This window comes from Pseudophryne corroboree, chromosome 9, assembly GCF_028390025.1.
Source record: "Pseudophryne corroboree isolate aPseCor3 chromosome 9, aPseCor3.hap2, whole genome shotgun sequence".
In the NCBI taxonomy this organism is placed as follows: domain Eukaryota; kingdom Metazoa; phylum Chordata; class Amphibia; order Anura; family Myobatrachidae; genus Pseudophryne; species Pseudophryne corroboree.
In genome coordinates, this window is record NC_086452.1 from 419,525,397 (window position 1) to 419,552,191 (window position 26,795).

General features: G+C 46.0%; 1 protein-coding gene across 1 annotated transcript in view; it reads left to right on the plus strand.

Moving 5' to 3' along the window:
- Positions 1-21,100, plus strand: part of LOC134958374 (monocarboxylate transporter 2-like) — a 136,585-nt gene extending 115,485 nt beyond the window's left edge. The window contains exons 3-5 of the mRNA XM_063940927.1: positions 7,526-7,669; positions 18,893-19,750; positions 20,643-21,100. Of these exons, the coding sequence (XP_063796997.1) occupies positions 7,526-7,669; positions 18,893-19,750; positions 20,643-20,932 (1,292 nt within the window). The 3' untranslated portion in view covers positions 20,933-21,100. The remainder of the gene's footprint in view (positions 1-7,525; positions 7,670-18,892; positions 19,751-20,642) is intronic.
- Positions 21,101-26,795: the final 5,695 nt, after the last annotated feature.

The following is a 26,795-nucleotide window of genomic DNA, read 5'->3' on the forward strand; positions in this document are numbered from 1 at the left end:
AGCCATAATGGGTTCCTGTGCTGTTTTCAGATTCGCAGTACCTATTCAGGATGAATTACAACTTTCATGTATAACGCTTCAGAAACTAGCCTCTTCATCTCTTATTGTCTATCTCCCCAGATAGAATTCTGTCCCAATTCTCTCTCTCTCTCTCTCTCTCTCTCTATATATATATATATATATATATATATATACAAAATTATATATATATATATATATTTTTTTTTTTTAATTTGTGATCTATTTATTTGAGACACCAAAAGGCCGTTTTATGTTTTTTTAGTTGTACAGTAATCTGGCATTCCTTGTTACACTGCTGAACACAGAGGGAAGAAGCCATTCACTGTGTAGGTAATGAGGTTCGGCCTGTATCATCGGAGCATGCAGGCCTAGTTACTATCTGAAAACCTTTAAGTTGATAAATTACATTCTTCTTTTTAACATTGTGGGGCAAATGTATTAACAAGAGCCACTGTAGTCTGTGAAAAATGATGAACTGTACTGCACAGAAGCGTCATTAGGGGGTTGCGGACCGTACCGGGTGAATAGCAGAGCTGCTCTGCAGTGGCGGCACCGAGGTTGGAGACACTCGGTGTAGCCAAGAGACCCCCCCCCCCTTCCCTGACAAGGGGGCTTGGTTTCCCAGGCAGGGGGCATGGCTTCACAGCAGCCCCACTGATGTCACTCAAGGGGCGAGACCTTGCAGGAATTCCCTGATTACTTCACTCTGGTGGCTTACGGGCTGACCCCAGAGACTCTTCCAGCACTGCGGGCTCTGTCTGAGTGACAGGAGTGTTGCAGGGTAATGTCACACTGCAGCACCCAGCTCCTGTCACTGCGGCATTTTGGTGTCACCCCCTGGAAGGGTGACACCCGGGTGCGGCCCGCACCCCCCTTGTGATACCTCTGCTGCTCTGCTATTTTGGTGTCACCCCCTTGGCAGCAGTGATGGATGACACGTGCATCCACACTGTGCCTGGAGAGGCTTGGGGTTGCCCAGCAGCTCCTGGAATGCTGGTCAAGACCTGAGCATAATGATAAAGGGAGCATGATACACGGTCACGCCCCCAAAACATCATCCTCCACGTAGTCCGCACTGGGTGACACCAACCCCACTGATGCCACTGGGACTGTACATATCAGTTCTCAATATATACTGAAAAGATTGTAGCATGATTCAGAGGTGGACACTATGCCAATGTTTGCGCAGTTGTCCGATGTTTATTGCACTGCACATGCGTCCCAATGATCACTGCCCGATGATTACCGCCGGGGGGATGTAGTGCAGTTTTGGACGCAGGGAACTGGTATTGAGTTGACATTTCTAGGTGGAAACGGGGGTTGCTAGTCAGATGTGGGTGTGTTGCGGCCAGCAACTGTGTCCACGAAGCAGTTGCACTGGCACCGGCACTGTTGTCCATGTTCAGACTGAGCAACCATAGGGCTGCTCTTATCTCCAGTGGATGGATGTGTGACTAATGGTTCGACCAGGGCCAAATTTAGGGTTGTGGGGGCCCGGGGCTAAGTTGTTGGGGCCCCCTCCAATAAAATGGCCCCTTGCCTTGCCCATCCCCAATTTATGGCAACAGTACCCCCCCATATGCTGCACAGGGAAGGCGGAACTGCTTGGCCAGCACCGGTCTATGTGTGCCGTGCGTCCGGGCCGGTACCATCAGGCCATTGGCTCTTCCTGCACATTGTAAGTACATTTTTTTTTTATTAATGTCATAGAATCATGATGCGCTTCTCATGAGCTTTTGCTGTAGAGGTGAGTTCTCCATCACCCAGAGGTATTCTTTGGGTATCTGGTCTTTAGGTCGACAGCACTTAGGTAGACACTCATTAGGCTGACCACTATTGGTCGACATGCATCAGGTCAACGTGGTCTACATGTCGACATGGTCACTAGGCCGACATGGACACGATCGACATGGAAAAAAGTCGACATGAGTTTTTCATATTTCTCTTACGTCCTAGAGGATGCTGGGGACTCCGTAAGGACCATGGGGTATAGACGGGCTCCGCAGGAGACACGGGCACTCTAAGACTTTAGATGGGTGTGAACTGGCTCCTCCCTCTATGCCCCTCCTCCAGACCTCAGTTAGATCCTGTGCCCAGAGGAGACTGGATGCACTGCAGGGGAGCTCTACTGAGTTTCTCTGAAAAGACTTTTGTTAGGTTTTTTATTTTGAGGGAGCACTGCTGGCAACAGGCTCCCTGCTTCGTGGGACTGAGGGGAGAGAAGCAGACCTACTTTACTGATAGGCTCTGCTTCTTAGGCTACTGGACACCATTAGCTCCAGAGGGTCGGAACACAGGTGTCGTCCTCGCTGTTCGTCCCGGAGCCGTGCCGCCGTCCTCCTCACAGAGCCGGAAGATAGAAGCCGGGTAAGTATATGAAGTAAGAAGACGACAAAGGCGGCAGAAGACTTCAGATCTTCAGAGAGGTAGCGCGCAGCGGTCGCGCTGCGCGCCATTGCTCCCACACACACACACAAGGCACAGCAAGGGTGTAGGGGGGGGGGGGCGCCCTGGGCAGCAATAATTACCTCACATAACACTGGCACCATTGTTAGACACTGCGGAGGCAGTATATTATAAAAACCCCGCCAATATAAAAAATGAGCGGGACCGAAGCCCGCCGTCGAGGGGGCGGGGCTTGATCCTCCAGCACTAACCAGCGCCATTTTCTCCACAGCATGCTGCAGAGAAGCTGCTCCCGGACTCTCCCCTGCTGAACCAAGTAACAGGGGACAAAAAACGAGGGGGGGGGCACATTTATTTGGCGCAAATCATATACAGGTTGTGTATCCCTTATCCAAAATGCTTGGGACCAGAGGTATTTTGGATATCGGAATATTCCGTATTTTGGAATAATTGCACACCATAATGAGATATCATGGCGATGGGACCTAAATCTAAGCACACAATTCATTTATGTTTCATATACACCTTATACACACAGCCTAAAGGTCATTTAATACAATATTTTTAATAACTTTGTGTATTAAACAAAGTTTGTGTACATTGAGCCATCGGAAAACAAAGGTTTCACTATCTCACTCTCACTCAAAAAATTCCGTATTTCGGAATATTTGGATATGGGATACTCAACCTGTATATAAAAAGCGCTGTATAGGCTGGGACTGTGTTTTCAGTGTCTAGTGGCGCTGGGTGTGTGCTGGCATACTCTCTCTCTGTCTCTCCAAAGGGCCTTATTGGGGGGCTGTTCCCATATTCATATATCCCAGTGTGTGTGGGGGTGTCAGTATGTGTGTCTCGACATGTCTGAAGCGGAAGGCTCGTCTAGGGAGGATGCAGAGCAGATGGTGGTGGTGTCTCCGTCGGCACAGCCGACACCGGATTGGTTGGATATGTGGAATGTTTTAAATGCTAATGTGACCTTATTACATAAGACATTGGACAAAGCTGAGTCCAAGGACAAAGCAGGGAGTCAATCCATGGCTTTGACTGTGTCACAAGGCCCTTCACGGTCCCATAAACGTCCCTTTTCCCAGATAGCAGACACTGATTCCGATACAGATTCCGACTCCAGTGTCGACTATGATGATGCAAGGTTGCACCCAAGGGTGGCCAAGAGTATTCAATATATGATTATTGCAATAAAAGATGTTTTGCATATCACAGAGGACCCCTCTGTCCCTGACACGAGGGTCTGTATGTTTAAGGAAAAGAAACTTGAGGTAATGTTTCCCCCATCTCATGAGCTGAACGCTTTATTTGAAAAGGCTTGGGAAACTCCAGACAAGAGACTGCAGGTTCCCAAGAGAATTATTATGGCGTATACTTTCCCCTCACTTGACAGGTTACGGTGGGAATCCTCGCCCACGGTGGACAAGGCCTTGACGCACTTGTCCAAAAAGGTTGCATTACCGTCCCCGGACACGGCAGCCCTCAAGGATCCTGCGGATCGCAGACAGGAAACTACCTTAAAATCAATTTATACGACTACGGGTGCCCCGCTCAGACCGGCAGTAGCGTCGGCATGGGTGGTTAGCGCGATTGCAGCGTGGGCATATAACTTGTCATCTGACATCGACACCCTAGATAAAGATAGTATTTTGTTGACCTTGGGTCACATTAAGGACGCAGCGTTATATATGAGAGAGGCTGCGAGAGATATTGGGCTGTTGGGTTCAAGAGCCAATGCCATGGCAGTTTCTGCTAGAATGTCCCTGTGGACCCGTCAATGGACAGGTGATGCTGATTCAAAGAGACATATGGAGGCTTTGCCTTACAAAGGTGAAGTTTTATTTGGGGAGGGCCTCGCGGACCTGGTTTCCACAGCTACAGCGGGTAAGTCTTCTTTTTTGCCTTACGTTCCCCCACAGCAAAAGAAAACACCTCAATTCCAGATGCAGTCCTTTCGGTCGCATAAGTTCAGAAAGGGTCGGGGCTCTTCCTTCCTCGCCAGAGGTAGAGGTAGAGGGAAAAGAACACCAGCTACGGCTAGTTGCCAGGAACAAAAGTCCTCCCCGGCCTCTTCAAAATCCACCGCATGACGCTGGGGCTCCGCTGAGGGAGTCCGCACCGGTGGGGGCACGTCTTCGTCTCTTCAGCCAGGTCTGGGTTCAGTCGGATTTGGATCCTTGGGCGGTAGAAATTGTATCCCAAGGCTACAAACCGGAGTTCGAAGAGGTGCCTCCACGCCGATTTTTCAAATCGGCCTTGCCAGCTTCTCCCCCAGAGAGGGAAATAGTATCAGCTGCCATACAAAAGCTGTGTCAACAGCAGGTGATTATCAAAGTTCCCCTAATGCAACATGGGAAGGGGTTTTATTCAACCCTGTTTGTGGTCCCGAAGCCGGATGGCTCGGTCAGACCAATTCTGAATCTAAAATCCCTGAACCTATATTTGAAAAGGTTCAAATTCAAGATGGAATCTCTCCGGGCAGTGATCTCCAGCCTGGAAGGGGGGGATTTTATGGTGTCACTAGACATAAAGGATGCATACCTTCATGTCCCCATATATCCGCCCCATCAGGCGTACCTGAGATTCGCTGTACAGGATTGTCATTACCAGTTTCAGACGTTGCCGTTTGGGCTTTCCACGGCCCTGAGAATTTTCACCAAGGTAATGGCGGAAATGATGGTGCTCCTGCGCAAGCAAGGAGTCACAATTATCCCATACTTGGACGATCTCCTGATAAAGGCGAGATCGAGAGATCAGTTACTGAAAAGCCTGTCTCTCTCCCTGAGAGTTCTACAACAACACGGCTGGATTCTAAATCTACCAAAGTCGCAGTTGGTTCCGACGACTCGGCTGTCATTTTTGGGCATGGTTCTGGACACGGAAAAAAAGAGGGTTTTTCTCCTGACGGAAAAAGCCCAGGAACTCCAGAACATGGTCAGGGACCTGCTAAAACCAAAAAGAGTGTCAGTTCATCAATGCACTCGAGTATTGGGGAAGATGGTGGCGGCCTACGAGGCTATTTCGTTCGGTAGGTTCCATGCGAGAACTTTTCAGTGGGACCTTCTGGACAAGTTGTCGGGGTCCCATCTACAAATTCATCAGAGAATAAGCCTGTCCCCCAGGGCCAGGGTGTCTCTTCTGTGGTGGCTTCAGAGTGCTCACCTTCTAGAAGGTCGCAGGTTCGGCATTCAAGACTGGGTTCTTGTGACCACGGACGTGAGCCTCCGAGGATGGGGAGCAGTCACACAAGGAAGAAATTTTCAAGGAATATGGTCAAGCCAGGAGGCTTGTCTACACATCAATGTGCTGGAATTAAGGGCCATATACAATGGCCTACAACAAGCGGAGAATCTTCTTCGCAACCTACCCGTTCTGATTCAGTCAGACAACGTCACAGCCGTGGCGCATGTAAACCGCCAGGGCAGGACAAGGAGCAGAGCAGCAATGGCAGAAGCCACCAGGATTCTTCGCTGGGCGGAAAATCATGTAAGCGCTCTGTCAGCAGTTTTCATTCCGGGAGTGGACAACTGGGAAGCAGACAGCAGACACGATCTCCATCCAGGAGAGTGGGGACTTCATCAAGAGGTCTTATATAATAAGATAATAAGTTGTTGGGGATTTCCTCAAATAGACATGATGGCGTCACGCCTTAACAAAAAGCTTTGGACGTATTGTTCCAGGTCGAGGGACCCTCAGGCAGTGGCGGTGGACGCACTGGTGACACCGTGGGTGTTTCAGTTGGACTATGTGTTCCCTCCACTTCCACTCATCTCAAAATATTGAGAATCATAAGACGAACAAGAGTGCAGACAATACTAATTGTTCCAGATTGGCCTCAAAGGGCCTGGTATTCAGATCTTCAGGAAATGTTCCCAGGGAGGACCTGTTGCAACAGGGGCCCTGTGTGTTCCAAGACTTACCGCGGTTACGTTTGACGGCATGGCGGTTGAACACCAAATCCTAGCTAGGAAAGGTATTCCGGGGGAAGTCATCCCTACTCTAATCATAGCTAGGAAGGAGGTAACAGCGAAGCATTATCACCGTATCTGGAGGAAATATGTTTCTTGGTGTGAAGCAGGCTCATTCTATGGCTGGATTGCCATTACCAAATTTGGTACAGGCCAATTCCACTAGGAAGGTGGGCTCTTCTTGGGCGGCTGCCCGAGGCGTCTCGGCATTACAGCTGTGCCGAGCAGCTACTTGGTCGGGTTCAAACACTTTTGCAAAATTCTACAAGTTTGATACCCTGGCTGATGAGGACCTCATGTTTGCTCAATTGGTGCTGCAGAGTCATCCGCACTCTCCCGCCCGGTCTGGAGCTTTGGTATAATCCCCATGGTCCTTACGGAGTACCCAGCATCCTCTAGGACGTAAGAGAAAATAAGATTTTAAACCTACCGGTAAATCTTTTTCTCCTAGTCCGTAGAGGATGCTGGGCGCCCGTCCCAGTGCGGACAATTTCTGCAAGACTTGTATATAGTTGTTGCTTACATAAGGGTTATGTTACAGTTGTGATCAGTCTCTGGCTGATGCTGTTTTGTTCATGCTGTTAACTGGTTAGTATATCACAAGTTATACGGTGTGGATGGTGTGGGCTGGTATGTATCTCACCCTTAGATTAACAAAAATCCTTTCCTCGTACTGTCCGTCTCCTATGGGCACAGTTCTATAACTGAGGTCTGGAGGAGGGGCATAGAGGGAGGAGCCAGTTCACACCCATCTAAAGTCTTAGTGTGCCCATGTCTCCTGCGGAGCCCTTATGTACCCCATGGTCCTTACGGAGTCCCCAGCATCCTCTACGGACTAGGAGAAAAAGATTTACCGGTAGGTGTAAAATCTTATTTTTTAAAATAAAATTCATACTTTAAGATCCACATGGACTACGATTGGGAATAGTAACCTGTGCCGAGCGCAGCGGTAGCGGAGCGAGTCATCTTGCCCAAAGCATGGTGAGTGAAGTGAGCCATGCGAGGGGACACGGTGCACTAATTGGGCTTCCATGCATACTATAGTGTTCATTAATATATTCCATATTATGGTGGTGCCTTGAGTTCATCCTGTAATAATCATCTTGTTTAAAATGTTGTTTTAGGTCCCATCAGTAGCATTTTGGTAAACCGCTATGGCAGCCGGCCGGTGGTAATTGTTGGTGGCCTCCTGAGCGGAACGGGAATGATTTTGGCTACCTTGTGCACAAGCATTTTACAGCTGTACATCTGTGTCGGTGTCATTGCAGGTAATGAACCATTATTTCCTCATTTACTGTATTTAGGGGGGCATTTACTAAGCAGTGATAAGAGCGGAGAAGTGAGCCAGTGGAGAAGTTGCCCCATCAACCAATCAGCAGCTCTGCATCATTTTATAGTATGCAAATTATAGATGTTACTTCAGTGCTGATTGCTTGCCACGGGCACTTCTCCACTGGCTCACTTCTCTGCTCTTATCACTGCTTAGTAAATGTACCCCGTAATCTCTTTTAACATATGGATTCGTTGCTACGCAGGCGGCATGCCAATCAATGGGCTGATTTGCAACGCATGTTTTATGATAAGGAAGAGGCTTTTAAGGGGGATCCGGTCTCTAGGCCGACAAGACTTAGGTCGACAATGTCTAGGTCGACCACTATTGGTCGATAGTAAGTAGGTCGACATGATTTCTAGGTCGACAGGGACACTAGATCGACATGACAAAATGTCGACATGAGTTTTTCACATTTTTTTTTCTTTTAATTTTTTTTTTACTTTTTCATACTTTACGATCCACGTGGACTACAATTGGGTAACCAGTGCCGAAGCATGGCGAGCGAAGCGAGCCGTGCGAGGGGACATGGCGCACTAATTGGGGTTCCCGGTCACTGTACAGAGAAAACAACACCAAAAAAAAGTGAAAAAACTCATGTGGACCTTTTGTCATGTAGACCTAGTACATGTCGATCTAGAGTCCCTGTTGACCTAGAAACCATGTCGACCTACTTACTGTCGAGCAATAGTGGTCGACCTAAGTCTTGTCTATCTAACATACCACACCCCTTTCAAGGTTATAGCCGGTAGTAGATTTTGCTTCACTTTAACGTATGACTTCAGAGTTGGGTCAAAAATGAATATTGTATATCTCTTCGATTTATACATTTGTAAGGATAATGATAATACATATCTCATGAGTATTATGGTTAAGTTTTATTGTCTCCTATGCATAGTTTATTTGCATTGAAGGGATCACGAATAGCAATTTACTGCATGGAAGAGAGGGGTATTCAAGCGCAGGATATTCCCCCGTCTTGCAATTCCTTGAAACCTCAATTGGGAAATTTTGTCCTTTCTCCTTCCCCAGAATACCACTCTCCTTGAATGGTATTCTGGGGTACAAAATTGGCGTTGATGTTGGCGGTCAGGGACTGCTACATCACCGCAGAAGTGAGTTCATCTTAAAAACGCAAGAGTACAGAGGAAGCAGGCACTGTCACATGGGATGCACCCATGTCAGAGAATGCCCACATGGCTGCGATTGCATGCCATGTGACCGAGATACAATTAAGTGGATAATACATAGGGAAATGCAGAGTTCAATAAACGTAGATTTTTTTCAGTACATTTTCTTAGACAATAATTCGATTTCATCCAACTTGCATCCTAGTGAGAGGCAAGAGGCACATGTTCTGGACTGAGTTAATAGATAAAGTTTTAGGGCTGCATAAACCTCCTACTGGCTGAGGGGTTTCACTCCCTCATGACAATGAACAATTCTAAACAACTTAACAATAGAATAACGACACGGACACATGTATTTTGGCAGAAAGTTGTTAGCTATTTATTATTAATCTAAATAACTAGAGAAAACCTGTAATAAAATGAAATTAATATGAATATTAATAAAAAGAGTATGGTGGCCAGAAAAAAGAACGGCTGAAATCCAAACACAAAAAACCCCAAGCTAATTAAATCTAAACCTTCATCTTGACTACCCACCCTGAAGGGTGATGACGCTGCCCCCTGAAGGGTGGTCCAGCAGATATAACAGTCAACGAAGGAGAGTGCACCTAAACAGCACCAAACCGACTAAAAAACTGTGACTAACAACTCCAACACGAGAACCTGCCGCTCTTTTCCGCCAACAGCGAAAGGCTCTTCTTAAAGGAGCTTCGCACCGCCACCATACCCACAACCCAAATGATCCAAAACAGAAAACAGATCCTCCAGGAAAAACACCAATCCTTCCTGTGACAAGTGCACACCATCGGCCCGAAAAAGGTAATCATAACTATACCTGATCCTATCATGGCGAACCACCGCACATCCGTTAGCCAGAACCCACTTTGCCACTGCCGAATTCACCTTTTTTCTGGCCTCATCAATAGGGCGACCATCCGGCACTCCCCGCCAACACAATCTTGGCACTATGAAAGAAAAAACCAATGTACAGTGAGACCAAGCCACGGCAATACTAGCCAAATCCTTTATCATAGAACATCTCAAATCTAGTGATGTCCTCTTACCCAAATCATTACCACCTAGGTGCACCAACAAAACTCCAGGGACACCATGCACCCGAGCCTGACCCAATAGCCTACTTTTAAGGTCTTGCCACAACATTCCGCGCCAGCCAAGCCAGCGAATACCACGAGCCCGTGGAAAAAACTGCGCCCCCTTAGATGCCAAAAACCTGGCCGCCCAGTACACGTAGGAGTGACCAACTACCCACACTGTAAAACCATCCTCCTCCCAACCTAAAATGAAGGAAATGAAATAAAAGTAAGTTAGTTAATTAGGCCAAAATGAATGCAAACTTGCAATAACCTGAAGGATCTGCCAAAAAGAAATTTTTTTATTTTTGAATACAACGGCCTGGCCGTGCCAACAAGCTTCAAGCCAATCGAAGCGAACATAAAGACACAATGGGAAAGGAATAAAATTAAATGAAAAAGAAAAAAGGGGGAAACCTTAAAACTCCAAAAGGAAATGGGGAGGGGGGAGGGGGGGGGAAGGGAGGGGGGGGAAGGAACACAGAGAAAACTCAGCTGGAGGTGAAACTTAAAAAACCTGCCGAGGGACTTTTAATTGGAGTCCAATTAGCCGAATTAAAATAGAATAAACCGAATTCAGTTCGTCAGGTCAGGCAAAAAAGTGAAAAATAACTCCAGACCCCCACTGCCAGCAGCGGCGAGTAGCTAATCCCTGAGTAGGATGAACGGGATAACACACGAACATACTGGACGTTAACGTACTTAACAATTGAACAATCAAATCGCAAACATTTGCAATACCAAAAAACCTATAACACAGGGTGAATATAACACTTGTAGCTGGAAGACTTCCAACGGCCCAACAATTGGATCTCCCTGACAGAAAAACCGGCTGAATCGGCCGACGTAGCCGCTCCGATCCGAAACGAATGCGTACCGAAAGCTGCGGGTGAAAGGCCAATGCTGGACAGACAGCGACTCAACATCCACCGAAACTGGTATCTCGTCAAAGGCAACCCGTCATAATGCAGCAACCATGACCCCTTCAATGAGGGCCGAACTGACGCATAGCGGGCCGCCAGAACCACCGGGCAAATGCGATCATCCAACGACGAGACCAAAGTAACCCATCGCCCTCTACCTAATTGATCCGTCTTAGAGCGACGCAGTCTACACAGCAAGGACCTCTCACCCACAACCACATCCTCCCGAAGCGTGGTCGAATCTTTCCACTTCGACGGCGCCACCAACTCTGAAATGCGAAAAGCCCCATGATACGCCATGGAAAAAGCTAATTCGAATAACAAAGCCTCAAAACTTGAAGAAGCAACTTCGGCAACCGCTCCAATAACCGCTGGCAAAAGGGGCGCATCAATCGGGCGTCTCCTATCAGGTGGCGTTGGTGCCAACCGCGCCCAACCTTTCAGAGCCTTCGCAAGGAGAAAACTCTTTGTAACGTCAGGGAGACCCTTGAGCTTAGCGAAAAATGAAATCCCCGCCAGGTACCGTGACACGACCGCTCTAGACCTACCAGTGACGCAGAGTTGCCAAATAAAAGAAAGCATCAGCCGATGCCCACTCTTACCTTCATGCCCACGGCCGCGAGCAAACTCTTCCCATTCACTCCAAGCCTGACTGTAAGCCTTGAGCGTACTCTGTGCTAATGACCGCATCGCTAATCCCTCCATGCCGCACCGATCACCTGCCAAACATAATCGGGACAGCGTATCCTAAGAGCATCAGCCTCAGGTGCCAAAACTCTAAATCTCTCCCACTGCCCCCGTGACAAAGCGTCGGCAATTCCATTATCCTCCCCGGGCACATGCAGCGCGCGAAACCAAACATTCCAACGCAAACAAGCCAACACAAGCTGCGCAAGTACCCTTAATACCACGACCGACTTCGCCCTCTGATTGTTAATCGCATGCACCACGCCCAGATTATCGCATCTGAACAAAATGCTGCGATCAGTCAGACGCTCTCCCCACACCTCCAAAGCCACCATAATTGGGAAAAGCTCGAGCAGCAACAGATCCTTAGTGAGACCCTTACTGCCCCATTCTTCAGGCCAAGAAGCCACGCACCAAGACCCGTCAGGGTAGCACCCAAACCCAGAGGAACCTGCCGCGTCGGTAAAAAGCTGTACAATTGCCTATTGTGCAGGGAACGCGCGTCCCCGCGCGCCCCCGCACTCAGCGCCATCCGCCGCAGCTCCCGGCCGGGAACAGTCTCCGGCTCAGTGGGAAGCGGCAGGGGAGAGTTACAGACTGCAGGCGCCGCTGCGCGCTCCCGTGCGCCTGCAGACACAACCCCCAGGCGGCGCGCACCAGCCCGGCGCGCACCAGCCCCACGCGACCGCGCACTCGCGCACCGTGTACAACGGGGGAGGAAGCCGCAGCTCGAGGCTCGGCCGCAGCACCTGCCCGCCCCGCCGCCCACGTCCGGCAACGGCGGCAGGGCAGAAACCGCATCCTCGCCCGTCGCCGCGCGCACCCGCCGGCAGAAACAACCCGCGAGCGGGCAGCAGCGACTTCGGGCTCCATGGAAACCCCGCCGCTGCCGTCCTCTGAACGGTAACGGGCGGGGGTAACGGTGGGGACGAGAGGCGGTGGCCATCATAGGACTAATAAATGAGAGGTCCAGCAGATATTAGAGGCACAAGCAATAATAACAAGGTGGGATGGGAGAGGCGGAGTAAGCAGGCTGTTATAACCCAACTAAAAGATGTAAACTGACAACTACCCTGTCTGGGGGCACACTAATCTCTTCAACACCACAAAGACACTCACCGGCCTGAAGGCAAATTGAAAGAGACAAGGTACCACACAGAACCAGCCCAATACAACCACTGACACCACCTCTCACTTTCCCTGATTGGTTGTAGACAATCATACCATCCTGATCCACCCCCAGCCCAGGAGGTTTAACTCTCTCCATTCCAACAAGTGTCATTCTGTTCTCCTTATGACTTTAAGCATTTGTTAAAGAATCAGTCACAGCAAAGGGTTTTGTTGTCATGGAAACGACATTGACATTAGCAGTAACAATGCTTTTGTAGAAATTCCACTTAAACGGATTGCCCGCTAAAAGTAATTTTGTTCCTTCCTGATTAACTTTACCACTCCCTACCATTCCTGCGCTGCGGGTGTTCATGAATGTGTATTTTCACTAATTCTTATTAAAGGCATTAAACCTTTAACTATAAACTTAGCTAATAACAAAGGATTTTAACCAGGTGTAAAATCTCATTATCTGTTACAGACCCTGCAAAGACAAATGGGATGTACTGTATAATGCAGTAATGTTGGCATTTGCTCATATTGTAGATATAATATGAAGTAAAACATGAAAATCTTGAATAACATTATGCTGTTATTAGGTGTGTAGCTTTTCTTAACTGTGCACTATAGGAAAATATAGGAAGGAAGGTCACGAAAGTTCATCCGGTGCTGTGGGCCATTCTCTGCCTTTTTGAGGTTGCACATTCGCAGTGAAGCCTTGTTCAGGATATTGGTTCCAGAACTGAAAGCCTAAACAGAGATTCACTTCGAATCCGCCAGCCCCTTCCCACATGACCAGAAATGATGCCTCGGCAGCGAAGCGATCTGTATTTTCCGAGTCCCCCTCACCTCCAGGCACCATAGCCATAATACCCACTGCAACAGCGACAAGTCCCACAGAGGCTGAAACCGATAGCAAATCAAATCAGCTGTAATCTATGTTCAGTCTTGTGCAAAATTGAAAAATATACAGAAATATCTGCTTGTCATGGATGCCTCAGTGACATTAGTAGGAACTTCCTTCCTGAAGATTTAGGCCAGTGGTAGCCAACTCTGGTCCTCAAGAGCTACCAACAGTTCACGTTTTCCAGCTCACTTGGCAGGCACACGTGCAGTTATTACTAGCAGTCACATTTTAAAAGATCCACAGGTGGATTCTGTGAGGAGACCTGGAAAACGTGCACCTGATTTAGGCGTGACATGAATGTAAGTAATAGTTGCCATAAAGGTGTAGGTCTAATCATGGCCGGTACTTAATCAATCGCTGTCATGATGATACTGTTAGAAGTGGAGAGTGCTACTGTGCAGTCTACAATATGGCTGCTCTGGGGGTGGTGCTTCATTACCTTACCAAGATGGCCGCCATTACTATTACTGCTCATGCGTGGCACCATCTTGTTACATAGTGGGAGATGGTAGAGTGGCACTGGAGGGACCCTACACAATTCTTTCTTAGGAATCTATTGGCACAATGGTCTGTCCCCATTCACACTTCTGACTACAACACCTTTCTGCAGCTTTTATCATGTCACTACCTGTCATTATAATCTTATGTGTATAGGCGATGTCCTGCAGGAGATCCCTGGGGAAAGCTCCAGGTGGAAAGTGTGGGCACTGTGGATCTGTGAATTGCATCATTTCTGTTTCAATTTGCGGCATTGTGCATTGGGGTCACAGTGACGCAATTCAGCGCAAATCTAGTCATCAAGCTCCTATACCACACATTTCACTAGGGGAAGAAGATGGTTTTCGAGAAGCCGGTCTACACTCCAAAAATTTTGGGAGTCTCCTAGACATTCATGTAGAATACAAAGAGACTTGTTGAGTCCTGTCAGACTTACAAAAGCTAATAGTATTATTGATTGTGAAATCTAGCATATTGTGGTCCTAATTCAGACCTGATCGTAGCAGCAAATTTGTTAGCAGTTGGGCAAAACCATGGCCCTCATTCCGAGTTGTTCGCTCGCAAGCTGTTTTTAGCAGATTTACTCACGCTAAGCCGCCGCCTACTGGGAGTGAATCTTAGCAACTTAAAATTGCGAACGACATATTCGCAATATTGCGATTACACCTCTCTTAGCAGTTTCTGAGTAGCTCCAGACTTACTCGGCATCTGCGATCAGTTCAGTGCTTGTCGTTCCTGGTTTGACGTCACAAACACACCCAGCGTTCGCCCAGACACTCCCCCGTTTCTCCAGCCACTCCCGTGTTTTTACCAGAAACGGCAGCGTTTTTTCACACACTCCCATAAAACGGCCAGTTTCCGCCCAGAAACACCCACTTCCTGTCAATCACATTACGATCGCCTGAACGATGAAAAAGCCGTGAGTAAAATTCCAAACTTCATAGCAAATTTACTTGGCGCAATCGCAGTGCGAACATTGCGCATGCGCACTAAGCGGAAAAACGCTGCGATGTGAAGAAATTTACCGAGCGAACAACTCGGAATGACCCCCCATGTGCACTGTAGGGGGGCAGATATAACGTGCAGAGAGAGTTAGCTTTGGGTGGGGTGTGTTCAAACTGAAATCTAAATTGCAGTGTAAAAATAAAGCAGCCAGTATTTACCCTGCACAGAAACAATATAAACCACCCAAATGTAACTCTCTTTGCACATGTTATATCTGCCCCCCCCCTGCAGTGCACATGGTTTTGCCCAACTGCTAACAAATTTACTGCTACAATCAGGTCTGAATTAGGCCCTATGTTACACTTTTACTGTCTTATTGTGCAATAGGCCCTGCACACAGGGCGATATCACTCAAAGATATGAACGATCTCGTTCATTAATGAACAAGATACCATTCATATCTTTGAGTGTGGAGGCACCAGCAATGAACGATGCACGGCCCTGCGCTCTTGTCCATATTTGCCTGCACTTCTGTGGAGCCATGTGACGGAGGGAGTGAAGAAACTTCACTTCCCCCGTCACTGCACCCCCGCTGCCGGGTTGCCCGTCGGCCGTATTCGCTGTCGGGCGGCTCGGCGGCAGATCGTTAAATGTGTAGGGCCCTTAAGTCCCATTTTATAGAACACAAATACAGAACATTTCAATACAATTGTTTTTCTACAACACAGATGAATCCATTGTGTGTATTTTACTCTATTTTACACAAAGGCTTAATGACGTTCCTCCTGAAGGACCTATTTTTCCTAACAGTTAACCGGGGAACAAAAAGCATCTTGGAGTCTAATTTGCAGCAAGAATTTTGTTAGTGACCTAAAATCACTTTAATGACAAGTCAGCAAGAGGAGCTGCTGTGTAGGAGCTATCACATCCTCTAATTAATGCTAGTAAAATGAAATTATAATAAATTAGATTTGTGTCAGTGGAAAATTAATGATGAGATAATAGGGAGCTGTAATTGATTATTACTTAAATGGGTAGTTGGCATTCAGCAGAAAGCAGCAGACGTTGTTGTTTGCCTGAGAATTTACCGTCTACCGGCAATTACTTTATTTTGGAAATTCATAAACAGGTGGATTTTATCTGCGTACCAAATGTAGGAATTAGGCTTATCGGATTAGTAATTTGTTCCGCTTCGCTATTTCCCTTATACCTGTAGAGTGCTTCCAAAATAAACTCTCATCCATAGTATACTACAGTATGTTAAAAGTGTTTATTTATAATGTAAATGAAAAGAATCACCTGTAAATTAAAAAAAAACCACAAAAAAAAACAGCTACATGGTGGTCCACTATGACTTTTGTTCTGAATATTTTTCCAATGTACTATATTGACTTTTGTGAAGAATGTCCTATGGTGAGGATCCAGAAAGTGTTTGTAGTACCCTAAGGAAGGGTAGACCATATGCGCTTGTCTCGTTTGGTTTAGCTTTGCGGACTTTTTCAGGGCAATCTCTCCATGTGTACTATCCTGCCCTCATAAGATAAGCAGTCTTTTCATTTTTAAATGTATCCTTTGATTATAATAAAACATAAGCTTTACACATAATGCACATGGATGTAGAGTGCAAGGGAAGCAGCCCTGGGGAAAAAAATGAAAGACTAATCAGATAAGTCTAATTAAGGGAATACAGTTGGTACGCATCTGTTTATGAATTTTTTATATTTTCTTTATTTTTTTTCACATTTAGCCTTTGACTCACAAAAAGGGGTCGATTCAGTTACCTACATTGACCTTGGTTAGAAGGGGGGGGGGGGGGCCCACAAGGTGAATTGGGGCTGACCTTTGTGGTTTTACCAATTTAGCAGTTCCCACCATAGGAATGAATTGAACTGAGCATCCCCATTCACTTCTATGGACAAACAGTGATAGGCTGTGCCCTGGGAGAGCAAAGCCAGGAAGCTGTTGCTATGTCAGTGGCTCCTGATTGGATGGTGGGTCCCTGTAGGTACATTAGTCACGTGGAGGGCTGGCAGTCCCGAAGTAGAAGTGTATGTGTAAACATACACTTTTACATGTATGTTCTGGATCGGGATTGTTACAGTTTTTTTTTTTTTTTTAACCCCCTGGATGCCTACTTGGAACAAAGAGGACCGATCTACACTGGATTAGGTGAGTATAGGATTTTTTATGATCATAAAAATTCTGATTGGATTGCTATTTGCGATCCAACCTGAATTTGCCCCTATGTACGATGTGTGTGCTCTGTGTTTATTGCAATATTTCTTTTACTGTGAATCTACAGGTACCAGCAGGCCCTTTAATGCCCTGCATGCTGGTACTTGTGGTTCTCCAAGTACCAGCATGCGGGGGAGGCTTGCTAGGACATCTAGTTCCATAGCAAAAGACAATATTGATTCTGTTTTTAACACAGTGGACTATGAAGTCGCCACCCACAGCCAAGGGGTGGCGACCGTAGCCCCGGGCTTCCTCCCTGGCCCTTGGGTGCCTGGAGGGGGATGGTCCCTTTCTTAGGGGGGTTCCCCACCACCAGGGAATCATGGTCAGGGCTGACCAGTTGAGTTGGCAATGCCACGGCCGCAGGGACCAGTATAAATGTGTCCCCCGGCTGTGGCATTATCTTCTTGATTAGTGGAGCCCGCTGCTGGTTTCAAAAATGCATCTTCCCCCCCCCCCCCCCCCTCCCCCCCGTATTTTTAGAACCAGGACTAGTCCAGGAGATGGTGCAGGTTTATAAAATGCCGCAATTTTTCCCCGGTATTTTAAGATCCAGGAGCAGCTCAAAGAGCCCGGAGCTGGTTATGCTTAAGAGGGGGGACCCCACACAGTTTTTTTCTGATTTTTACCTATTTGACATACGTTTACACCGAGAAGCATGCACGGATCTCACTGATTCATGCATGATTCTCCAAACACACCAGCCAAAAGCAAGTCTATTTGAAAGTTCTATTTCTGTAGGAATTACATGCTTTTGTAGCAGTGTTTCAGAATTGTCAGCAGAGATTGAGAATACGAATATTTAGTAAATCCCCGTGTTCTATGAGGTGTATGTGAAAATCCAACCGTGTTTGGCCGATGGTCTATTGATTTGTATTTGTGTGGACGGCTGTGTATCTTAATAAGAATTGGTTAAAGTCTGCCGTGATTTGTGTTTAGTAAATTACCGAGATGCATTTTCAGCCGAAAATGCCATCTCAAACAGATATAGGAGCTTAGTAAAATTTCCCTTACTAATTTCTGTTCTGCAAGATTGGGCTACGGTGAGATGAGATGCCGTTGCCGGTGTTGCTACACCATTTCAATGGCAAATTGTGCCTTCAGGCCCAGCTGCGATTCTGTAACCTGGATCGTTCCAGCAAAATCACAAAAAAACAGCCTAGCGCTAACCTCCCGAATGAGCCAATGACACTCAGATTTAATTATCACTTTCAGTGATGACTGTTGCTTCTAATCACCAAAAGGGATGTCTGAAACCCCAAGCTAATAACCAAAAGACAAAATAAGTATCAGAACCGCTGTCAAACACCTGACATTTATTAAATTAATAACACGTATTAAAAACACATGTCCAATTCACTCGGCCGGTGTATTCTCTAAACAATAAACATAAGATATATGCACAACACGATTTTTAGACTGGCACATGATATTTTGTACCAACTCAAAGAAATAACTTTCTCTTGTGGCGCGCCAATAGCAGTAAAATCAACCTGGTTTTACTCTTAAAATTGCAATTTTAAAAACTGTGTTTTTGAGCTAGTTTTGGTTCTTTTTGTTTTTTTTATAAAGAAAATGTGTGTTATAACACTCAATTATATAGATACTGAAGTTATTATATATTTGTTTTTCTAGGGTTTGGTTTTTCGATGAATCTTCAGCCGTCAGTCATCGTGGTGGGAAAGTACTTTCAGAAAAGACGCCCCATAGCTAACGGCCTTGCGATGGCTGGAAGTCCTGTTGTACTCTCGACACTCGCACCTCTGAACCAGTTTTTGTTTGACAAGTTTGGGTGGAGGGGCAGCTTCTTAATCCTGGGAGCCCTGTTGCTTAACTGCTGTGTTGCCGGTGCTCTGTTTCGACCTATTGGACCAATGTCCTCAAAAACAAAAAAAGAGAATAACAAGCCAATCCAAGAGAAAGACCCAGAAAAAGTTAACATAAGTCTACTGGAACAAGTTAAAGTGGCGACACCTGAAAAGAAAGAGAAGGAAAGTTGTCTGACCAGGTTTAATAAAGTCCTGGACTTAACTCTTTTTAAGCACAGGGGCTTCTTGATCTACCTCATTGGAAATGTGTTAATGTTCATTGCCTTTTACGCACCTATAGTGTTTCTGGCTCCTTATGGAAAACATCTTGGTGTTGATGAATATTCAGCTGCTTTTCTGTTGTCTATACTTGCCATAATTGACATGGTTGCCCGACCAGCAACTGGGATCATTGCAAACACAAAGTGGATTAGGCCAAGGATCCAGTACTTCTTCAGTTTTTCTGTGACATTTAATGGCCTCTGCCATCTCTTGTGCCCTCTAGTTACAGGCTATACCGGCCTTGTGGTGTACTCTGTGTTTTTTGGCCTGGGTTTTGGCATGGTTTGTGCTCTGCTCTTTGAAACTCTTATGGATCTTGTTGGACCTAAACGATTTTCGAGTGCTGTTGGTCTGGTCACCATTGTGGAGTGTGTCCCTCTTCTCCTTGGACCCCCGATTGGAGGTAATTTTCTATCCTTTTAAGCAGACATTCCATCGACTTTTTTAAAGTTATTTTTAGTGTGTGTAAAGACACATAACTGGATATTTTTAATGAACGATGTGAGGGATGTTATATAACTGTAATGTTAGTATTTATTTATTTTTTTAAATTGAGCTTTTAACTTATGCAGGCCATACATCAGTACGACGATTTCCCAATCTGATAATCAAAAATGTTGATTCACGGCCATCGATGATCAGCGATCCGTCGGGGAATCAGGGAAATTCTGCTTGTTAGACCACGGCCTGATCTAGAAGTTGCATCCATGCACTGCTTAGAAAATTTGACGACAGATAAGAACCACTTGGCCAATCTATCTGCCATGTACACGCGCACACACATTCACACTAGGGTTAATTTTATTGGGAGTCAATTATCCTACCAGTATATTTTTGGATTGTGGGAGAAAACCGAAGTACCCAGAGGAAACCCACACAAGTACAGGAAGAATATACAAACGCCACACAGTTAGAGCCGTGATGAGAATCAAACCTATGACTTCAGTGCTGTGAGGCAGTAATGCTAACCATTACACAATCCATACTGCCCTAATGCATGATGGGCCACTATGATGGACATCCGCATCCAGCACACCTTGATTCTGGAAACAAAGGAGTGCCTTTGGCCAGGTCAGGTGTTGCAGACATGGAGATTACAGAGAGACGTTTAGCATGATCTGGACCCCACCCCTACAATAGGGGGTGGGGCCGACAGCCTGTGTGGCCCACCGGGATTTTCCCTACGGACCCTGCTCCCTGACAGGGCTATTTTGACTCTGTCTATGCATCACATTTTTTAGTAACCTTCTCTAAATTCTATTGTTCTGATATTTTTTTATGTTTATTGTTTACAGGTGCAATTGTAGACACCTTTGGAGATTACAAATATATGTTTATCGAATGCGGGGCCATCATGGTGTTTGCTGGTATCTTTCTTTTCGTTGGGAACTTTTACAACTACCGGATGCTGAGGAAAGAGGCGCAGGCGGAAAAACAAGACCAAAAGAAAGAGATAGAAATGACGGAAGGTGCCAAACTCAAAAAAGAGGACAGTGATCAAGTGGCAAAAAATAGCGAAATTCCTTCTGTAAAATGCGAGACAGAGAAGCCTGAAGAAGTGAATGGATCAGGTCATGCGAGTTAGAAGGACTTGGGGATAGTTGAACAGACATCCTCATTTGTAGGTGTGATTTGCCTAGAGGACAGTTTTACACTCTGTCAATCCGTATGTACGTATAGTACAAGATCCACCCAGGGCCAGATTAAGCCTTGGGATTGGGGGGCTCGGGTCACTTGAGACAGGGGGACCCGGGGAAGGAGGGGGGGGGGTTTATATTAGATTTTGCATACCTCCCAACATGACCAATTCCAAGAGGGACAAAATGCTCTAGTTGGACTTCCCTATTAATATATGATTGGCGTCACTTGTGTTGAACTATTTCATTGATTGAAAGGCATTTCAGCACAGGTGATTGAAATCATAAATTAAGAGGAGTCCAGGTAGAGAGCATTTTGTCCTTCATGGAATGGGTCATGTTGGGAGGTATGTATTGTGTATGCTAAATTTAAACCTATAGTTTAATAATGCCTGGGTATGCTTTATGGGGGCTGATTCAGAGATGGTCGCAGCCACACGTCCGTATGCAGCGGCCACGTCCATCTGGTCTGCTAACGCGCATAGGCCGCAGTGTGCATGCATGACCCTTCTCCTTGCGACCGCAAGATGATCGACAGTGGCAGGCGTTTGCGAGGTGACGACGCAGTGTTGTGCGGGGGGGGGGGGGTTTGGTGAGTCAAACGGGGGCAGTCTGGGAGTGTTTTCAGGGTGGCTGCGTAATGTCACACGCAGCGGCTCCTATTAAAAAATGATGGCGGACTGTGCAGCCAGGTTGTGCTGCCAGGGGTCAACCTTAATTCGATGCATATGGAGGCGCCCTGTCACACATGCTGGGCGGCCCCCAGCATGTGAGGAGATGGACACAGATCTGACTGCGTATGCAGCGATCTGTGTCCATCTCTAAATAAGGTCCTATGGGGGTCATTCCGAGTTGATCGCTAGCTGCTTTCGTTCGCTGTGCAGCGATGAGGCAAAAAAAGGCACTACTGCGCATGCGTATGCAGCACAATGCGTACGCGCGACGTACTATTACAACGACTGATGTCGTTTCACACAAGGTCTAGCGAAGCTTTTCAGTCGCACTGCTGGCCGCAGAGTGATTGACATGAAGTGGGCGTTTCTGGGTGTCAATTGACCGTTTTCAGGGAGTGTTCGAAAAAACACAGGCGTGCCAGGAAAAACGCAGGCGTGGCTGGGCAAACGCAGGGCGTGTTTGTGACGTCAAAACAGGAACTGAACAGTCTGAAGTCATCGCAAGCGCTGAGTAGATATTGAGCTACTCTAAAACTGCACACAAAAAATATGCCGTCGCACTGCGATTCTTTCGTTCGCACTTCTGCTAAGCTAAAATACACTCCCAGTGGGAGGCGGCATAGCGTTTGCACGGCTGCTAAAAACTGCTAGCGAGCGAACAACTCGGAATGACCACCTATATTCTACCTAATTGAGAGACAACTATTTTATAAAGTTTTCTTGTAGTGGAACAAAGACAACTTAAACAGCCTTAAAATACACATAGAAAAATAAAATCGATAATTTATCTTGTCACATGCAAGAAAGCAGCAGCCTCTGTACTACTTACACACTGGGATAGGACTCCAGAGAACTCTCTTTGTCTCTCTCTCTAGACACGAATGCTTTCATTAGATAACAGGTTACACTGGACCCAGACCCCCAGGCAGGAAGGAGGAGAAGCTGGGATCCCTGGGTCACTTCCATCTCTCTTTCCCCTTCTATCTCTCCCCTAGTCGGGAAGCTCCATTGGTAGATCACAAAACCTGATACTGGTGCTGCTGCACAAGCGGGAGAGCTAGTGATGTCAGTGTCACTCTGACAAAGGGTGGCCTGGGGTACAGTATCCCCTGCTCCCCCCCCCTCTTTTAATCTGGCTATGGCTCCACCCCTTTGTGTGGTGTAATAGTCCCAGGGAACTGACAGCACACTGAAAACAAGATTAAGATAAAGGACAAATCTCATCTATATGTAATTCTTGTTGCTATATCATGTGTGATGATATGGGGCAATTAGCTTGACAGAAGGGTGTATTGGTGCAGTGTCTACGTGCTAAATAAAGATACAAAGATTTTTCTGGTGAATAAATGAAATAATAAGGTTTTACTGGCAGTATTTAACACAAATGAACAGAAAATAACAAACAGCCTAGCCCCTATTCAGGATACTGACTCACTTCTTCGCCTCTGACTATTCTTCGGTAGCTATAGATGTGTCCTCTTACAACTTTGCTCCATGTGCTACAAGTCGCATTACACATAACGCATGTGTGCTGCGTTATTCGGTAGCGCTGAGCGTCTTTTTTGCACCTTTTGTCGCGAAATGCAATAGAACACAGAAGCAGCTTCTGCTGATTAAATTTATATGTGACATGCCTACATTCTGTGTGTAATTGCGGCTGTATCTGCATCCGAAAATAATAGCATTTTGTATGCAAAAACAGTCGCAGTCATTCACAGAACATAGGCATGCTGCATATCATTTTAATCAGCAGAAGCTGCTCGTGTGTCCTATTGCATTACATTGTGTCTAAGATGATGCATTTTCATGGCAAAAAAAGATGCTCGGCGCTACCAGGTCCCGCCACGGCATGGTGCGACTCGAAGGGCTGTTTAGCGTGACTGCAGCAAGGATGTAAGAGGACACATCTGTAGTCTGCAACCAGTCCTGCAGAGTAAGACAGGCTGACTTCTTCCTGGCAACACAAACTCAGTCCCAGAGTCCCACAGTCTGTCCTGCTACATGCAGGATAACACAGGCTCCTGTCTGGCTTGGTTTGGTGCCACAAATTTGCAAGTGCAGTTTCCACAGAGTTTGGTAGCCCACCCTGCCACATGTAGGTTTAGACTGGCCTCCTGGCACTCAGTAGCCTCCAATTGCCTGTTGTCCCACTTGGACAGTGTGTCTGCTCTGGCCCCACCTGAGTTCTGTCTCAACAGGACAGCCCCTTAGGTGTCCTCACACCTGCCTTTTATTCCCTGTGTGGATGAATCCCTCCTGCTCCATACAGAACCTGTGGCTCGCCATCGCCGCCTAGCTTCATTCTACCACAATATACTACAACATACAGTTTGTAAGAAGAACAAAAGATTTTAAACTGTTTACACCTTCTCACATTCCATACTCATGAAGAATTGTATTTTAAAAAAGGTGTTCATATGCACATACATGATTTTTATGTATACAAAATGAAGTGGTGCTAACAAGCTTGAGGTATTAAAAAAAATCATTTTAAGATCTAAAGACATAAATGATATATATCAACAGTGATGACTCTCAGTATATCCAGTCTATACAGTGTGTGTATTCCAAATTCTTGTGAGAGTTTCTCTTATTTATGTGTTTGTCAGGGACCCAGTAGGTTTGCACCCTGGCTACGGTCAGAGGCAGTAATTTGAATCACCTAGACCGTATCACACTCGCAAATACAATGCCCACACTGAATATTCTATCTCTCTGCCCATGATACCTTACACTTATCATTTCGACCACCGCCTGTGGGCAATTACAAAGGAGTCCTAACACTCTATCACAATTGCTCATGGCTCAAAGAAAATATAAAACAGCACGTGGCATTTGTTGAACCCCTTTAAAGGAAACGATTGTCAGAATATTTCTTCTGAGTAGTAGAACAAAGGTCTCTTTAAGCGGTTGTTTACTTTCGGGCATACTTAATTAGTATATCCTACCGCCTATGAATTAGATAGAAGATACCCCCACCCCACAGTGCTGCTATCAAGCAGTTATATGGTGGGTATGCAGTTATATTCCCGACTGACGGGACCGTGGCGGTTGAAAATCCCGACAGCCATTGAAATGCTGATGGTTAGAATCCCGACCGCGGGCCAGAAGACCCACTTGGGTCCACACGACCACACGAGGGAGAATAGAACCTTGTGGAGGCCAAAGGTCGCCACCTGGCCCGAAGCCTGGCGAGCGCAGTGAGCCCACGAGGGGACACGCTGCATTTGAGTCTGGAATTCCGGCTGATGGGATTCCGGCATCGGTATTTTGACCGCCGGGATCCCGTCAGTTGGGTAATCATACTGATCCCATATGGTGACCCCCTGCTTCTAGCAATCAATAAACAGTTATAGTGTAACCTTACTTATCTAATAGACTCATCAAAGACTGGGTTCTGGAGCATATATGGAATAGACTTATAAAGAATACTTTGTTTACAAAAGAAGGAAAAAAAAGAAAAACGCAATATAGCATACAGACAATTCTGTTCCGGGGGAACAGCAGAAAATTATGGAATAGTCTCAGGAGGATTGATCCCCAAAGTCTGAACCCAGAACAAAGAACTCCAATTCATTTTATCCCGTGTTCGCACCCTTGGGATGTCATAACCAAGTCTCTGCTGACTGGCTACCAGTTAATTCAATCTGGGACCTTCCCAGAACTGCACATGTACGGTAATTTTTAAAGTGTGTAATGACTACTTAGCATATGGTATGTTCACATTAATCTCCATTATTTAAGCTATAATATCAGGTGTAAATATGATACACTGTGATGTGGAAATGGGTAGATACCTAATCTTTCTGAAACCACGTAACCAAGTCATTTACAAATCATACATAAATCGTGTATATATTTCAGTTATATTTATATAATTTTGGAAGCTCCCAGCTATAGTAGAAATATACATTTTACATCAAAAACAGATGAAATATGGTGAGGCTTTGATCTATACTTTCTGTGCAATCACTCCTGGGTAACCAGACTGAAAACACATTTTGCTAGCCGGTGGTTTGCTACCTCACACGGTGTTTAGTAGACAGACAGCCTTACTTAATTTATCTGCAGACACAAAGGCTGTGATTATGACTGTCATGTCAGGTAATAGCATCTTCCTGCTGACAGGGTTACCATAATTGAATGTGCATTTAAACTGGGACTACCCAGACCACCTGGCCAGTGCTTCCTGAGGAATTAACATGCCAATGAAAAACTTACAAGAGGGCAATCAGATTTATTGTCCGCCATTACCTTTAATTAACAAAACTAGGATGAAAAGAAAATCATACCTCTCAGTATGTCGCAATATCTATATCTCTACAGTGTTAAATAATTATTATGCTGGGTGTTTCTACCAGGTGCTATTAAATTCACAATGGTGCGACAATCTCGGTGTGAGCTATTGCCGCTAAACTTTGGCGATGCGCATCCCTTATTTTCGAATAGGGGTCATCTCAATACAGGAATCTTTCTACTGATGCTGAGAATGGCCACAGACACTATGGGGGTAATTCCAAGTTGATCGCAGCAGGATTTTTGATAGCAATTGGGCAAAACCATGTGCACTGCAGGGGAGGCAGATATAACATGTGCAGAAAGAGTTAGATTTGGGTGGGTTATTTTATTTCTGTGCAGGGTAAATACTGGCTGCTTTATTTTTACACTGCAAATTAGATTGCAGATTGAACACACCCCACCCAAATCTAACTCTCTGCACATGTTATATCTGCCTCCCCTGCAGTGCACATGGTTTTGCCCAATTGCTAACAAAAATCCTGCTGCGATCAACTTGGAATTACCCCCTATATCCGGCCCCTAAGACTCTCCCGTGACTATTGTGGCATTTGATAACTGTACTGAGTAACTATATAATCTACTTAATCAACACACATGGCCACAGGGTAATAAAATATATCTGTGGGCACTGCTCTTATGTAAATGCTGCTATTTCATTCCTTATAATGTGTTCCTCAAATCTTTGTTTGTCTGTTAAAGGTGGTGTTGATTCTACTGCAGATTAGTCTCACATCCTGCTCGGCTGTTCCAACTGTCTCTAATGTGCATATGAAGCAGGAATATTGGTCTGCACACCCAAATTCATACAATGTACTGTAAAATGCTGCACTGTTGTGGC